Source organism: Scardinius erythrophthalmus (assembly GCF_964197995.2).
Source record: "Scardinius erythrophthalmus genome assembly, chromosome: 9".
NCBI lineage: Eukaryota > Metazoa > Chordata > Actinopteri > Cypriniformes > Leuciscidae > Scardinius > Scardinius erythrophthalmus.
In genome coordinates, this window is record NC_138229.1 from 22449732 (window position 1) to 22467270 (window position 17539).

The following is a 17539-nucleotide window of genomic DNA, read 5'->3' on the forward strand; positions in this document are numbered from 1 at the left end:
TGTATCCACTTTGGAGAGCATTTTCAAAAATGTTCGTTTTCATTAATAAAAAAGCTGTCTCAGTGTGGACGGAAGGTAGCCTGGCTAACGTCAGACCAAGTCTCATTTGAGACTTGGTCTGGGAACCACGTGTTCATTTTCTCGTATTTGAGGCGTGGTTTACGAATACCCAGAGCCGTTTATTGGGCGCTACGAATGTCTATCAAATGCGCCTGTATGTAGCTCATAACCAATCGCTTCAATTATACCAGATGACGTATGTAGAGTGACAGAAATTCGACGAGGAAAAAGACGATGGGTCAAAGATTTATTTGTACATGATGGCGTTTAGCGAATATTACCGTTTGTGCAAGATAAACATGAGGGTAGAAGATAACGTCGAGTCTGATGCCATGTTGGATCCATATAAACAAACTGCTTCGGTGTCGTCATCGTCTTGCTGCTCCCTTCCCGTTCTGTGATTGGTTCCCTTTTTCAGGGGAAAATTTGGTCCATGGTGTCCAGACTGCCTAGCAGCGTGAATAAAATCGCGCTGCGAGCAAGGCAGTATGGGGAAACCCAGGCTTGACGGAAGGCCAAAACTGAGAGAAAAAGATGCATTTTCAAGCAAAAACATATTAGTGTGGACAAGGCCTTATAAGGTTTGTTCACACTTGGCATGTTGGTTTCAGGCTACGTTTGCGTGGCCGGCTATTTTCATAAACGGACATTTCACCTTCTCCATTTTCAAAAATAACATTGTGCACACCTGTCAGTTTTCAGAAAAGTGTTCGTTTACACGAACTCGTGTATATATGCCGTCAAGAGCATGCCAACGCTGTAGATGGCAGTGTAACGAGAAGCTCAAGCCCACGTCAGCCAATCAGAATCCCAAAAATAGAAATAGCAATGTTGCACAAAGCTAGCTGAACATACTCTGAGTTTCAGAGTAGGTTTAGAGTTGACAAATCCAGGTAAATCTAACCTGGTTTACATCAGGTTCAGCGGTCTCACAAACCTCGGTATTTCAAGGCAGTTGAAAGAAAATGTCTGACTATATCAATGCATGATGTGAATCAAAGAAATAGGCCTAATAATTATAGATTCACAAAGAGCTCAAATGAATGCATGTTGTCTAACAGCACTATATATGAATGCATTGCATTTATATTAATTTAAAAGCAAAGTTTAATATTACTTGTCAAATAATAGACTATAGTTATATGAATATTATATTAATTAAAAGTAATTAAAATTCATGTAGTCTAGAATAGAATAGAATAGAATGAGTCATTTATATAGCGCTTTCATATGTACTACTGTACACCCAAAGCGCTTTACAATCATATCAGGGGTCTCTCCTCAACCACCACCAGTGTGCAGCATCCACTTGGATGATGCGACGGCAGCCACAGAACAACGGCGCCAGTGCGCTCACCACACACCAGCTATAGGTGGAGAGAGGAGAGAGAGTGATAGAGCCAATTCAATGTAAGGGGATTATTAGGAGGCCATGATTGGTAAGGGCCAATGTGTGGAATGTGGCCAGGACAGCGGGGTTACACCCCTACTCTTTACGAGAAATGCCATGGGATTTTTAATGACCACAGAGAGTCAGGACCTCGGTTTTACGTCTCATCCGAAGGACGGTGCTCTTTGACAGTATAGTGTCCCCATCACTACACTGGGGCATTAGGACCCACACAGACCACAGGGTGAGCACCCCCTTCTGGCCTCACTAACACCTCTTCCAGCAGCAACCTGGTTTTTCTCAGGAGGTCTCCCATCCAGGTACTAACCAGGCTCAGCCCTGCTTAGCTTCAGTGGGCAACCAGTCTTGGGCTACAGGGTGATATGGCTGCATATTAGCAAAAGATGAGCAATTGTGTCTATAAAGCTTTTTCATTATAAGGTTGTGTTCGGGTCATTTTGACCCGGAGAAGATCATCTTTTTCCCGAAAATACTAGTTAATGTCATCCCATTGGACTTAATGACTTTGTTCACAAAGGGTAGAACTACTTCTCAAATGTTTTTTGAAAATTTTCATACTTTTTTAGGGAGGGTTTTGTCACCTTGTTGTGTTCCCGGTCAAAAATGACCGGCCTACAAAAAATTGCTTATAAATATCTCATTATACTATATTATCACCCAAAATTGGATTCAATCTTTTTGTCAACTTGTTTTCTTTCAAATAGGACTGGTTTTATATTTCTATTTGCATCTGATTAATCGTAGGCCTCATTTATCTGAGAGTAGGCATATCATTCTTTTAGTAAAAAAAAGCATTATTTATGAATAATTTTCACAATATTAAAAAAAATATGAAGAAAAATTGCTCTGTTTATCACACTATTGTGCTTTAATGTTTAATTAGGGTGTTTGTTTTGAAATGCTTTTATTTTGTACAAAATAGCACAGTGACACTTGTGGTGTTCCCGGTCAAAAATGACCGGCCAACAAAAAATAGCTTATAAATCACCTGTTATGCTATATTATCACCCAATATTGGATTCAATCTTTTTGTCAACTTGTTCTCTTTCAATTAGGACTGGTTTTATATTTCTATTTGCATCTGATTAATCGTAGGCCTCATTTATCTGAGAGTAGGTATCTAATTTTTTGAGTAAAAAAAGCATAATTTATGAATAATTTTGGAAATATTAAATAAAATATGGGGGAAAAAATGCACTGTTGACCAGACTAGTCTACTTTAATGTTTCACAAGGAAATTTGTTTTGAAAAACTTTTATTTTGTACAAAATGGCACATACTTGAGTTATACTTGTGGTGTTCCCGGTCAAAAATGGCCGGCCATTGAAAGTGAATGGGAGAGACTGAAAATAAGAGACAAATTTAGTTTTCAGGAGCATGTTCACTATGTTCATGTACACATGTGCATGTGTGCTTGCAAACATCGAGCCCTTGGACCTGTGATTGTGTGGATACATGCATACACACGCTACCCAACACACACACACACACACACACACACACACACACGTTAAACCACACAAACTATTTTAAGTATTACACACATTCTTTTTCACAGAGAGAAACTTGATCCTGCCCTGAACTGCATCTAATATCCATCTGACATTCTCTCTCTCACACACACACACACACACACACACACACACGTATGCGCAAACTGGATTTAGTCCGCAGTGACCCTGTTTCAAAATAATCTTTCTTTCAAGTTCTTTGTGTCATCACAGTTTTCAGACAAAATATTATGACATATTGTTTTGGGAGAAAAATGTACAAATATAGATGTTATAGCACAGAGACACATTTGTTTATTTTGTAGCAGCTCAATGGCGAAGAAGCTCTCTGTGCATGATGTTCTTCTTCATCAGATCATTGATCAAGACGCTAGTGTTGTAACGGTCACTTTGTGTTTTTGGGTTAATATGGGGTGAAATGGGAACTGCGCATGTGTGTAGAGTGTCAGTTGTATTTGACAGGTGATGAGAGGAGATAACCACTCTACCGTTACTCTTTATTTTATTTCCTTTTTATATTTTGTAACCAGAGTTGGATGTTAGTTTGTATAAGTTACTTCTTCTCACTCGATCCCCATGTATGTGGACGAGTGTGACGTTTAAGTAGTAATTGTATTAAAGTCCACATGAAATCAAAATTGACCATATTTACTTTGTTTGCCTAAATTGATCGTTTTGTGGTGAACAATTCATCCATGCAAGTCAATCCACACAAAAAAATTTTTTGGCTTCGTAATCTTTAATCAAAATCTGAAAATGCCCCTCCCCTCTGCATTGGAGGACCTTCTCTGATGACGTAGGTTTGAGGAATTGGTTTGGGCAACGCTTAACCACTCCCCTCAAACCGTTAGTCTGTTATGAGCAGAGATGGAGAGGAGGAGCGCTAGAGTAAAATCCTGCCCTCTGTTCAATAGGCCTATTCCGTTTCACTGGGAAATGCGTCACAACACTGGAGAAAAGACGTTTGCAACTTCCGGTTCACGCGGACTTTAAACCATAGACAGTAAAAGAAATGGACACAGCGACCCCATTGGAACTCAATTGAGACAAGTGAAGCCCATTTTTAGCGATTTCTTAGCACTTCCTTTCCTGACGCGCAGACTCAAACCGAGCAAAGCGTTACACGGACCACATGAGCAACCCGTCTGTCTTCTAGTAGCTGTGCCAAGAGAAATCTGAATCATTCCCTTCCGAATCTTGCAGAGACGGAGAGTGTGCGTAGGAATTGTCCATGAGCTTGGAGCAGGAGCAACTTTTGCTAGGTATTCTGATTAATTATATTGTCATTTTGCCTCCACGTCCCCCCGATTGCCCGCAAGCTTCTCCTCCCGTCCATACGGTAATCTCTCTACTGTGCGACAGAGAGTCGCTTGGTTATGACGCAATCGTTAGCCTACTTTTACAAAAACTGCTTCTATGGGGCCATAACATAAGCTACAAGGTAATGGAGCATTTTATACATTATCGTGTTTCTTTAGAAATAAATAATGGACAAATGGAGTCTTCAAACGCCTCAGATGTAAAGTTATTCGCTGTCAAAGTGACGCCAAAATGAATGGGAGTCAATGGGATGCTAACTACAGGTGAAGTTCTGCTACAAGATGGTGGCACGCGGCCGGCTTCAACTTCCGGTCGACTTCCTTCCCGCCTGCTTTAAACACGGGAAAATACGCCATCTCTCGTCTCTCGTGCATCTTTTCCTCCGACACGACACCTATTGTTTTTCTTTCTTTCTGGGCCACATCCCAACTTTGCGTTACAGTGTGTGTGTGTGTGTGTGTGAGAGAGAGAGAGAGAGAGAGAATGTCAGATGGTTATTAGATGCAGTTCAGGGTAGGATAAAGTTTCTCTCTGTGAAAAAGAATGTGTGTAATACTCAAAATAGTTTGTGTGGTTTAACGTGTGTGTGTGTTTGGGTAGCGTGTGTATGCATGTATCCACACATGCACAGGTCCAAGGGCTCGATGTTTGCAAGCACACATGCACATATGTGTACATGAACATAATGAACATGCTCCTGAAATTTGTCTCTTATTTTCAGTCTCTCCCATTCACTTTCAATGGCCGGCCATTTTTGACCGAAATGAGATGCTTACTCTCAGATAAATGAGGCCTATGATTAATCGGATGCAAATAGAAATATAAAACCAGTCCTAATAGAAAGAGAACAAGTTGACAAAAAGATTGAATCCAATATTGGGTGATAATATAGCATAACAAGTGATTTATAAGCTATTTTTTGTAGGCCAGGGAACACCACAAGTGTGATTATGTGCCATTTTGTACAAAATAAAAGTTTTTCAAAACAAACTTCCTTGTGATAAATTAAAGTAGACTAGTGTGATCAACAGTGGCATTTTTTTTCATATTTTATTTAATATTTCCAAAATTATTCAAAATGATTAAAAAATAATGCTTTTTTTATTAAAAAAATGAGATGCCTACTCTCAGACAAATGAGGCCTACGATTAAACAGATGCAAATAGAAATATAAAACCAGTCCCGATTGAAAGAGAACAAGTTGACAAAAAGATTGAATCCAATATTGGGTGATAATATAGCATAACAAGTTATTTTTTATAGGCCGGTCATTTTTGACCGGGAACAAAAAAAGTGTTATAGGGTTTTGAACACAACCTGAGGGTTAAGCGAGAGATACAGAGGGAGTGGCTTTATTGGATCAGACTGGTCCAGTTTGGGTTTGCGATCTCTAACCCAGAATAAAACCCGCTCCGGAGCAGATTAGCCGTGTTGCCTAAATTACTGTGACGATGAACATGGCTAAAAAACTAATCAACATTCTTGAGCCTGAAAAACCAGAGTTTGCTTCAACTAATCTCGAAGTTACCTGGGTAGAAACTGAAACCAAACCAGTTTTGTTTTTGTTTTTTTAAACCGCAAAGTTTTAAGTTTTAACCGCAAAGCAACTGCAAATGTTTTTTTGGTCCAGATCAAACGAACCAAACATGAGTGAACACAGCCGGATCCCCAGACTGTAAGCAAAACCACATGCAATACCACACTACCTGCCATTCATTTGCATACATGTAATGCTTTAACGGTTGGTGACATATCTTCGGAAAAACTCCTGAGATCTATAATGCCAGTAATTAGCTAATGCCATGCCAGTGGCAGTGCATTGCCACTTCACTCACGTTGGATGCGTCATCGTCACATTTGCATAGGCCGTATTATTTGAATTCATGATTGGTTGACTGCCAAATTAAAATATTAAACAGAACAATAAACTAACATTATGAGCTGGTTAAAGGTAATTTCAAATAAGCGTTTCTGTTCAGCATGATTCAACTTGATTTTCAATTTTGTTTAGAGCCAATCTTATCACAGTGCAGGTCAAGGTGTTTATGTGCAATGTAGGCCTACAGATTATAATACTCCATATAGGACAGAGATAGACTCAACTGAAAACTCCAGTTTATATTTTGTTCAGTGTCTTTAAACAAAGCACATTCTAGTAGTTTATATGTTTACTTTATTATTTTTACCATATCGTTTTATTTCACCTTCGTTGGAGTTAGTTCTGTAGGTTTTTTTGTTTGTTTGTTTGTTTGTTTGTTTGTTTGTGCTGGAGTTGGAAACTTCTTCAACAGCCCAAAAACTGCATCTGCTGCCACCTGCTGGTTGCACAGTCAATCACATAAACAGACAGGGTACTATAGTCTTTCAACCCACAGAGGGCAGCCTATGTAAGCTTGAAAAAAAAAACGTTTTCACTGAAAAAGTATTCTAGTCTGTTGCTAACAACAAAATATTTTCCATATCCATAGTTGTGATCATGTGCTGGACCCCACAGAACAAACTTAGTTTGTAGTCACAACAGGTTTCACCATAGCTGAATAGCTGCTATGCAGGTTGTTCCTGTGAATTCAGCAAAATTTCACTGTTGAGGCCCTTATCAGCCACTCTCACATGACTGATGGACGTGTTGTCAGCGTGTATCCATCAGTCGTGTGCCACGGTATGCTTGTGCACACACACTTGAAGCAGAAAACAGAACAAGTCATAGTCAAGGCATATTTCAAATAAATGCACACACACATACATTCAGAAGAATCTGATTGATCGACATTCAGATTTGTTGTGCAAAGGGATAGTGTCCACCCAAAAATTCATGCAGTTGCAGTGGTAGTCTTTTCAGGAAAAGTTATTTTCAGCATTAAAGGTTCACCCAAAAAATGTAAATTCTGTCAGTAATTACTCACCCTCATGTTGTTCCAACCCCGTAAGACTTTCGTTCATCTTCGGAACACAAATTAAGATATTTTTGATGAAATCTGAGAGCTGGATCACTCCTCCAAAAGCTTCTATGGGATCGAAACTTGCAAACCCAGAAAGTTAGTAAAGACATTGTGAGAATAGTCCAAGTGACTGCAGTGGCTCAATTATAAGTTTATCAAGCGATGAGAATACTTTTTGTGCGCAAAAAAACAACAAAAATAACTACTTTATTCAACTATTAATTTTCGTCTATGTGGGCCTGAATGAATTCACGTAGTGTAACAGCGTAGTACTTCTGTGTTGTACGTCACACGGCACACGCATCACACACATGACTGACCAGCGTCGGCCCTTTTACAGTTGGTATTAAACACACGGTGACGTATTTGTGTGGGCGGGGCATAGCTGGAGGCAGAAAAATCCCTCTGGCCGCTTCACTAACGCTAGTTTGCAAGTTTTGTTAGCTTGTTTTTTTAACAATGACTGGAGAAAATCCGATTTTGTCTTTATGTGCTAGGTCATTCACTGTCCAGGACCGCGATTGTTATTTGCAAAAGTTAATTTTAATGGACGGAACCAGATGACCGTACACGCGCTCAGTCAATGGACGATCTGACATGATTAATGTTAACGCTAACATTACCTCCGGTTGAGTGGCCTGACTTCTACACCTACCCGATAGAGAACCCGAGGGTAAAGAGAAACTGAGGGCATATATATTAGATGCCTATAACTATGTGCTGAATGGTCATGTAAAGACTTTTGTGGTACGATCCGCATTTCTGCCTAGCCAGCGCCAAGACGACAATGAATGTAAAGAGTGACACTACGGTGCAATTTTAATGATATGAATATTTTCTAGAAATAAAAATTCCAGATACAGCATACTAATTTTTCATCGATTCTTGCACCCAACAACACAACAAGATGACATTTAATAATAATAAAAAAAAATTTAAGTTCCTTATTATCCGAATCTGTGCTGGTTTGTATTGGCCGCCTCCAGTTTTCCATTTGTTTTGCCTCCAGCTAGCGCCGTGACGTAACTGTGACGTCCACGCAAAAGGGGTCTATTGTGAGTAGGGATGTCAACGATTAATCGACGATCGATTAATTGTCGATAATACATTTAATCGATAAAACTTATCGATCATCGATTAAGCAGGTCTTCATGCGCGTGTGCGCTGCTCAACCGCGAAACATGTAAAGCGAGCGCGCCGGAGTTATGTTTGGGACCATTTTACACCTTCATCATGACTATAAGCTTGCGTGTGCATTCGCAGCCTTTTGTTTTGTGCAAATGTAAGTTGTTATACTTTTTATTTTGTGTAGGCCTATCTATATCTGATTTATCTCATATTGGATGCATTTGGTTAAGAATTAACTCTGTAGTAAAGCGTCAGCTTCAGCGCGCGCAGCTCAAACGGCAGTGCACGACTAATAATGACTATTGGGACTGTAATATTACATAACATTATAAAGAGAACAATATTGTAATAAAACATTGTGAATTATTTGGGTTTAGTTGCCGTGTCGCGTTGCTCCAGGAAGCGCGCGTCCACAACATGAGTAGTTCTGAATGAATAGCACGTAACGTTAACTAAGTTCAAGTTCACTTGTGCATGAATTTGCGTCATTTTGTGCAGATATAATTTGTAATATTATGTTTATTTTTAATATATCTGATTAATCTCATATAGGATGCGTTTCTTTTAGATAAATAACGTGCTAGCAAAGTGCTCCAGTTGAAACGGTAGCAGATTCATTCAGCGCGTGCAGTTGTTCCAGGAAGAGCGCGTCACACATTCTAAGCGAATATGAGGCGGCGTTGGTGACACGTTGTATTAGTAGTTATATTTGATTATTAAATAATTAATTTAATTATCAATCACATCGAAACATTTTACAATCCTATTAGCCCTTTATTTATATTTAAAACCATTCTCATTGATTTGGTGAGGATTATAGCGTTCTGAGCAGCATTTGCACACCCTGTCATGCTGTTGGCCATAGCCACTGCAGTAGACGCATATCGCAGTATTACGGCTAACGATTAATCGATTAATTGATCGTTAATTTAAATGACGATCGATCATAGGAATTTGTGAAAATTGACATCCCTAATTGTGAGCCTACGTTCTGACGTACAACACAGAAGCGCTGCGCTGTTACACTACGTGAATTAATTCAGGCCCACGTAGACGAAAATTTATAGTTGAATAAAGTCGTTATTTTTGTTGTTTTTTTGCGTGCAAAAAGTATTCTTGTCACTTAATAAACTTGTGGTTGTGCCACTGTAGTCACTTGGACTATTTTGACGAGGTCTTTAATAACTTTTCTGGGCCGGAAAGTTTCGGTCCCATAGAAGCCTATGGAGGACTGAGCCAGCTCTCAGATTTCATCAAAAATATTTTAATGTGTGTTCTGAAGATGAACGAAAGCCGTACAGCGTTGGAACAACATGAGGGTGAGTAATTACTGGCAGTATTTTAATTTTTGGGTGAACTATCCCTTTAACTCCTCTCCAGTCCTAATGGTTCTTGAATGGAGTGATTGTTGCACGTTTCCTTTGAGGCTAGGAACGTCAGGAGGGGGTGGGGCAGGGAATTGGGCTGGGGTTGAGGAATGCCACATTGTGTTAAGCCTTTTGTTCCCATCACTTTGTGCAGTCTCAGATGACTCTGACACGACAAACAATCACCTCCCTCCCAGCCTTCACGGGTACAATGAGAAAGGCAGTTAACACAAAACAGGAAGCACCAGCTCAGAGCTATGTGGCAGGACAGAACGGCCCGTCGCCCAGAGGGAGGAGTTGTGTAATGCTCCTTATTTGGTGGAAAGAGATCACATGGGCTGACGCGTCTGAACAAAAGTTGTGAAGAAGTCAGAGAACTTCGAACTCTGCCGAGCCAAGGAGACTTGGGGTGAGACAGAGAGAAAAAAACTCAAAAAACAAAACACAGAGCACATGGTGTGAGGGGAAAATGCCCACCAACTTTACAGTTGTGCCGGTGGAGGACACCCCATTATCAGATGCAGACTATGATGGAGAGATACTGAAAGAAGAGGACAAGGAGGAGCCAGATATAGTAGCAGAACCCTACTCAGGTGAGAGCTTTCTGGGGAAAAAAAATCCTGCCTAGACATGTGCAAACAGAAGAGCAGAACTTTTAAATGCTTCCTGTTAAAGGCTTGGTTTTTTAAACACAAGTGTATTTGTAAGTGCATCCTCAAAAGCAAATGAGAGTCTTGTTTACTGACATGTGTTTGTGAAATCATATCCTCATGGAGTGTAAACAATTGGCAGTTTCCTGTTGCCCTTTTTCCACTTTCCTGTTTCTCTCTTACTCTGACGTCTTTTCAGTGTTTATCTTTAGATAAATTGCAACACACTGTTCCACCACTTTTTTGTGCATAACAAAAGAGACCTTAAAGCCACGTTGTACTAGAGTATTCTTCTATTCTGGATATTCTGAACTTCTTTCTTTTGTGGATTACATTCAAAGTTAAATAGATAGAAAGTTCTGTCATCATTTATTCACCCTCGTGTCGATCCTCATGTTGGAGCACAAAAAAAGATATTTTAAGAATATTGGTTACCTAACCGTTTTGGTGAGCACTGGCTATAATTGTATGGACAAAAATAAGAGACATGAGACATTGTGAAAATGATATTTTAAGTTCCACAGAAGAAAGTGAGACGGGTTTGATGAGGGTGCAAATGATGACAGAATTTAAATCAGAGCTAAATGAGAGTCAGTTTATTCATAAGGTATTTTAAGTCGCATCCGGTTTCTAATTGTTGCTGTGTTGTATCCTTATTTACATAAAATGTTTTGGTCTGGTGCCAACAGCTGATTGGTCAATGATCCTTTATATTCTGTTTTTGGCACACAATTGGAACAGGCGTAATCATCTTAAAGTTTATAGTTATCCATTTACATTCACATAAGAATTGCATAATCCAGATGTTTTCTTTTATGTGTACATAGGCGTGTAGCAGAGCTTGGGGCTCATGATTATGGAATTTGTCCTCTTTCTATAAATTGGCCTATTTAAAACATCCATGACAATAATAAGTTTAATTGCGCCATTCCCTTTTTGAAATGAAACAGAGCTTGGCGAAAATACTTCTTGTGGCTGTGAAGGCGTTTTGTATAGATTGCGTTATCAGTTGATAAATACCCTCATTAACCCTATAAGCCTACTGTATAATTTTTTTATCAAATGTTTTACTTTATCATATCTTAGAAAAAAAGATTCAACGGGGCTCTAGACTCAATGATAAAGAACCCTTTATGCCAAAAAGGCTCTGTATAAGGAGCAAATGTCTTAAATGACCACATAATACTTTCATGTTTAATTTCCTCTAGTGATATAGTATGTTTACAAGCTGTTTAATTCATAAAATTGAATCAAAATAAAACATTTATTAAAACTAAATAATTTAATTAAAACTAAATCCATCAAATAATCTCATTATTAAAAGTTCTGTATATGAGGCGCCTGACAGAACCCTTTAAGGGATAGTTCACCCAAAAATGAAAATTGTGTCATTAATGACTCACCCTCATGTCGTTCCAAGCCCGTAAGACTTCCGTTCATCTTCGGAACACAGTTTAAGATATTTTAGATTTAGTCCGAGAGCTTTCTGTTCCTCCATTGAAAGTCAATGGACGGCATACTGTTCATGTCCAGAAAGGCAATACAGACATCATCAAAGTAGTCCATGTGACATCAGTGGCTCAATCTTAAGTTTATAAAGCGACGAGAATACTTTTTGTGTGCAAAAAGTAAACAAAAATAACAACTTTTTTCCACTATTCATTTCCTTCTCTCTAGGCCTCGAGTGAGTTCACGAAGTGTTTTTGCGTAGCGCGTCTGTGTTGTACATCACACGCATCACACATGAGCAGCGTCGGCCAACGCGAGCCTACGTGTGATGTACAACATAGACGCGCTGCGCAAAAACATTACGTGAATTAGCTCGAGGCACAGAGAGAAGGAAATGAATAGTGGAATAAAGTCGTTATTTTTGTTTACTTTTTGCGCACAAAAAGTATTCTCGTCGCTTGATAAACTTAAGATTGAGCCACTGATGTCACATGGACTACTTTGATGATGTCTTTATTGCCTTTCTGGACATGAACAGTATGCCGTCCATTGACTTTCAATGGAGGAACAGAAAGCTCTCGGACTAAATCTAAAATATCTTAAACTGTGTTCCGAAGATGAACGGAGGTCTTACGGGTTTGGAACGACATGAGGGTGAGTCATTAATGACACAATTTTAATTTTTGGGTGAACTAACCCTTTAAGTTTCTATATAGAACCTTTTCTTCTGGTGCAGTACATGAATTTCTAAGGCCTATATATCATCAACGTGGACATAACATTGCTGAAAAACCTGTTGTACACAATCTTCTACATGCTTTCTACCCTCTGATTGAAAGTGCATATGTTTTTAACATGTAAAAGGCCTTTTAACACAATAGTAAAAATGTTCACCTTCAGGTTATTGTAGCGTGTATGTTCTGTTTCTGTTCAGTTTCTGGTTCTGTTTGCCGATGTTCTCGGTCATTAGTTCACTAGTTAGTCTCCTAGGTGGTCAATTAGTTCCCCGCACCGGTTCTGATTACCCAGTTTGTATATAAGCCCTGAGTTCTCCTTAGTTCTTTGTCCTGCATGTGTCGTCTGGGAGTTAAAGGAGACATATCATGCTTTTAAATTTGTTCGTTTTTACATATAAATCATACATTTGTGGTCTATATAAAGCGGAACTGCAATGCTTGGGTCTGAATTCCTCATTATTATAGATCCACGAGCCCCTTTTTTACCCCTTTTCTGACCCCCTTTTGGTGCGGTCTCTTTAAATACAAATTGAGACACTTCATACCCCGCCCGCTCTCCAGGTTGCAGAGGTTCAACTCCACCCCGTTCGGCCATTTTTGTAGTCTGATAGCAGAGATAGGATTATCTAGCGGCATAGAAACTTTTTATTCACACGTTATTAACAAAATGTCAACAACGGAAGACTTGTCCAGCCAGCCTTAGATGTTCGAGCCAGAGTTGGAGCCGAAGCGAAATGAAAATGAAGACGACGAACCTGCAGAACAACGTCTTCATATGGATGTATCGCAATGGTGTGTTACTGTATTTATACATGAAACTTTGGTCTTCCGACCTTTTACCACCGTGTCGATTTATTTTGATTAATATGTGCGAGGGAGAGAGAGCAAGACAGCGTCTAGTTTGGAGACGGTGATGTCTTGTTTACACTTTCGCCTGGCTCTGAAGAGAGAGAGTGAGCGCGCGCGCGACCGGGGTCTCTCTCTCTCTGCTCGTTCTTTCAGTTAAACATGCGCCACAAGCGCGGCAGTTCATCTACATTAGACTTACTTACTTTACTTACTTTATACTTTATAAAGTGTAATGAAGCGTGTGGGTTACTACATCCAACAACCGATCATTTTAACTTACCCTCTCGTAACTTCTGCATCCTTTAGCTTGGACTACAAAATTGCAGCGAGAAATAATAATGGCGGATCGCTCGAAGTGTTGGGCCGGAAGTCAATGTCCTTATTTGGCAGTTCCGCTGCAAATACTGTGACGTGATAGTTCAAAAAACGTCATAGATAACAGAAAAATCGGAACAGGTTGAAAAATATGACCAAAACAGAATATAAAGATATCAACGAAGCACCTGAAGAGAATAATTTCATCTTTTCTGTACTTCTAAACACTCCAAATATACAACAAAATGCATTTAAGGGCTAAAAAAGTGCATTTAGCATGGTATGTCCCCTTTAAGTGGTTGTGTTAGTTGATTCTCCTGTCATTTCCTAACTGTGATATTAAAGACAGTTGTTATAGTATTTCCCACATCATGTGCTTCTTTATACCAGCCATACTGGACTGAAGCAACTTTTGAAGCAAGGTTTATTTGACTGTCCGTTCAATATTTTTTAGAAACATGTTAAAATGTATGTATCAAAAATATGACACATAAGGCTTTTGAGGAACGTTTATTTGTACATTTCTCAATTATCATTGTATTGCATTGTATTCCAAAAATAGTCCCAACTGATTACAACTTACATTACAACCAATCAGAATTTCATCTTACCTTTGGCAATAAAAATTGCACATTTTTGCTCAGTTTGGGCCTCTGAATAAAACGTACTCGGTTACTAACGTAACCTCGGTTCTCTCTAGAAGAGGGAACGAGTACTGCGTAAGTTATCTTACGCTAGGGGAAAATCCTTTTCCGCGAGATATTGAAGCCAAAAATTATCCTTAATTTTGTAATAATGCAAAACGCGTTGCAGCAGCAATGCAGACATAGGCGAGACAGCTCGCGCGCCTATTGGCTGCTCTGCGGCAACTGTAGCAGCCTATCGAGCGAGGCCTGGCGTGACGTCAGACCCAATCAGGGCACTTCGCGCCCGCTGCGTCACGTCCCGCCGAAATGGGCGTGGTCTAGGCCTATAAATATCGCTCGCAGGCAGCTATTATCTGGTTTTTCATCATCGAAGCAACCAGAGCGTGTGCATGCACGGCAAGATACGCAGTACTCGTTCCCTCTTCTAGAGAGAACCGAGGTTACGTTAGTAACCGAGTACGTTCTCTTACGAGAGGTCTCTCGTACTGCGTAAGATATCTTACGCTAGGGGACCCAATGTAAAATGCCGTGTATGCTGAGATCTGACACCAAAGACCCAAGGGCGAAAGCCCGGGGTACATATAGTGCACAATCACTCAGTGAACTCACAGGGAGTCCGGGAAGAAGGAGGGGTGCAGCCTCACTTTTCCACATAAAGTAGCATCGATGGGACGCGAATTTCATCATACAGACAGGGCGGGGTACGGCCTGAACTGATGGGGAAAAATGTGGGTCTTACACAGTTTGCCCAGCTTTATACTGTCGAACGCTGAGCTGTGCTCAGCAAATGCAGCATTCTGAGCTGAACGCATCAGGTCAGATAATACTGGTAGTTTAGACCGACAGCAGCCTGGCCTGCAGGGCGGGGACCTCTAGGTTATAAAACCTTATAAATGTAGACGGGGAGGCCCAGCCTGCCGCCATACAAATATCTTGCAAGGCAATCCCACTTGACCAGGCCCACGAAGAGGCCATGCCTCTCATGGAGTGCGCTCTGACACCCAAAGGGCACTGCATGCCCTTGGAGGCGTATGCCAGCGCTATAGCATCAACTATCCATCTGGATAGGCTCTGTTTCGACGCGGCTAGTCCCTTAGAACGTCCGCTAAACGAAACAAAGAGCTGTTCCGTCTGTCTGAAAACAGACGAGCGAGACACATAAGCTCGTAATGCCCTGACTGGGCAAAGGAGGCTCGCGTCTCTTTCCTCATCAGGGACCGGCAGGGCTGACAGAGAGATAATCTGCGCCCTAAACGGTGTGTTGAGGGATTTTGGAACATAACCGTGCTTAGGTTTGAGTATAACTTTTGAGTCATTGGGCCCAAACTCCATGCACGCCGCGCTCACAGAGAGCGCGTGCAGATCCCCTATGCGCTTCACTGAAGCGAGAGCCAGCAAAAACACCGTTTTGAAAGACAGGTGTTTCAAATCGATTGACTGTAAAGGCTCAAATGGCGCACCTTTCATGGCTTCCAGAACTGTAGAAAGGTCCCATACGGGGACTGAGGGAGGTCTGGGAGGATTCAGTCTCTTAGCTCCTCTAAGGAAGCGGATGACTAAATCGTTCCTTCCTATTGACTGACCAAGCGTTGTTTCTGAGAACGCTGCTATAGCCGCCACATAAACTTTGAGCGTGGAGGGGGCCCTGCCCCCATCCAACAGCTCTTGTAGGAAGGAAAGCACCTCCGTCACATCACAGTTTGTGGGTGACACACCACGGGCTGTGCACCAGCCCGAAAACACTGACCATTTCGAAGAATAGAGTCGCCTTGTAGACGGAGCTCTAGCCTGCGTGATCGTGTTTAATACTCCTTTAGGGAGTCCAACATGTACCCGTTGATGGCCCAGACATGAAGGGACCATAGCTCCGGGTGAGGATGCCAGATCGAGCCGCGGGCCTGTGAGAGGAGATCTCTCCTCACTGGTACTGGCCACGGGGCAGTACTTGCTAACTGCATCACGGCTGGAAACCAAGGTTGGTTTTTCCAGAACGGTGCTACCAGCAGTACTGAGCATCCTTCTTCCCTGATCCGCTCTATCACCTGAGGCAGGAGAGAGACGGGGGGAAAAGCGTAGAGCGGGCGGCGGGGCCACACATGGGCCAGCGCGCTCCTGCTCTTGGAGAAAAATTCTTGACAGTGAGCGTTTTCTTGAGACGCAAACAGGTCCACTTCCGCTCTGCCGAATTTCTTCCACAGCAGTTGGACTGTCTGTGGGTGTAGAGACCATTCGCCAGCCGGAACATTGTTCCTGGACAGTCTGTCCGGTCCTAAATTCAAGATCCCTGGCACGTGCGCCGCTCTGAGCGAGCGCAGATTGCACTGAGCCCATACCAGGAGGCGTTCTGCCAGCCTGTACAGTTTCTCGGATCTGATGCCGCCCTGGCGATTTATGTAGGACACCACAGACATGTTGTCCGAACGGACCAAGACGTGGTGACCTTTTATTTGGGGACAAAAACGCGTCAGCGCGTTGTCTACTGCCAGCATTTCGAGGCAGTTTATGTGCAGGAGCTTCTCCCGTTCTGACCACTGGCCGAAGAACGGTCTGCCCTCGAGCAGCGCTCCCCATCCCGAGGTGGACGCGTCCGTGGACACCACTTTCACCCTCGAGGAAGTCCCCAGGCTTACACCTGATTGGTACCAGTCGTTCGCTTTCCAGGGTTTCAGAGCTGTGACGCATTTCTGATTGACCCTGAGGCGAAGCAAACCGGGTGCCCACGCTTCGCGTGGGACTCGCGCTTTCAGCCAAAACTGCAGCGGGCGCATGCGGAGCAGACCCAGCTGGAGCACTGACGATGCTGAGGCCATGAGACCTAGCATCCTCTGAAATTTCTTGAGCGGGACAAACGCGCCGCAGCGAAAAGAGTTCGCTGTGCGTCGAATGTCTACCGCGCGCTGTTGTGATAGTCGCGCTATCATGGATAGTGAGTCCAGTTCTGCGCCCAGGAAAGATATTTTCTGACTGGGTGACAGGGAGCTCTTTGCCCAATTGACACTCAGACCTAAATCCTCGAGGTGATCGAGTAAAATGGTCGTGTGTTCTATGAGCACTGCGCGAGATTGCGCTAGAATCAGCCAATCGTCCAAATAGTTCAGCACTCGTATGCCTCTCATTCTGAGGGGTGCGAGCGCCGCATCCATGCACTTCGTAAAT

General features: G+C 41.8%; 1 protein-coding gene across 1 annotated transcript in view; it reads left to right on the forward strand.

Annotated features, from left to right (window-relative positions):
* The first annotated feature begins 8452 nt into the window (after positions 1-8452).
* Positions 8453-17539, forward strand: part of slc12a7a (solute carrier family 12 member 7a) — a 34033-nt gene continuing 24946 nt past the window's right edge. The window contains exons 1-3 of the mRNA XM_081374319.1: positions 8453-8523; positions 9652-9688; positions 9891-10329. Coding sequence (XP_081230445.1) covers positions 10206-10329 — 124 coding nt within the window. The 5' untranslated portion in view covers positions 8453-8523; positions 9652-9688; positions 9891-10205. The remainder of the gene's footprint in view (positions 8524-9651; positions 9689-9890; positions 10330-17539) is intronic.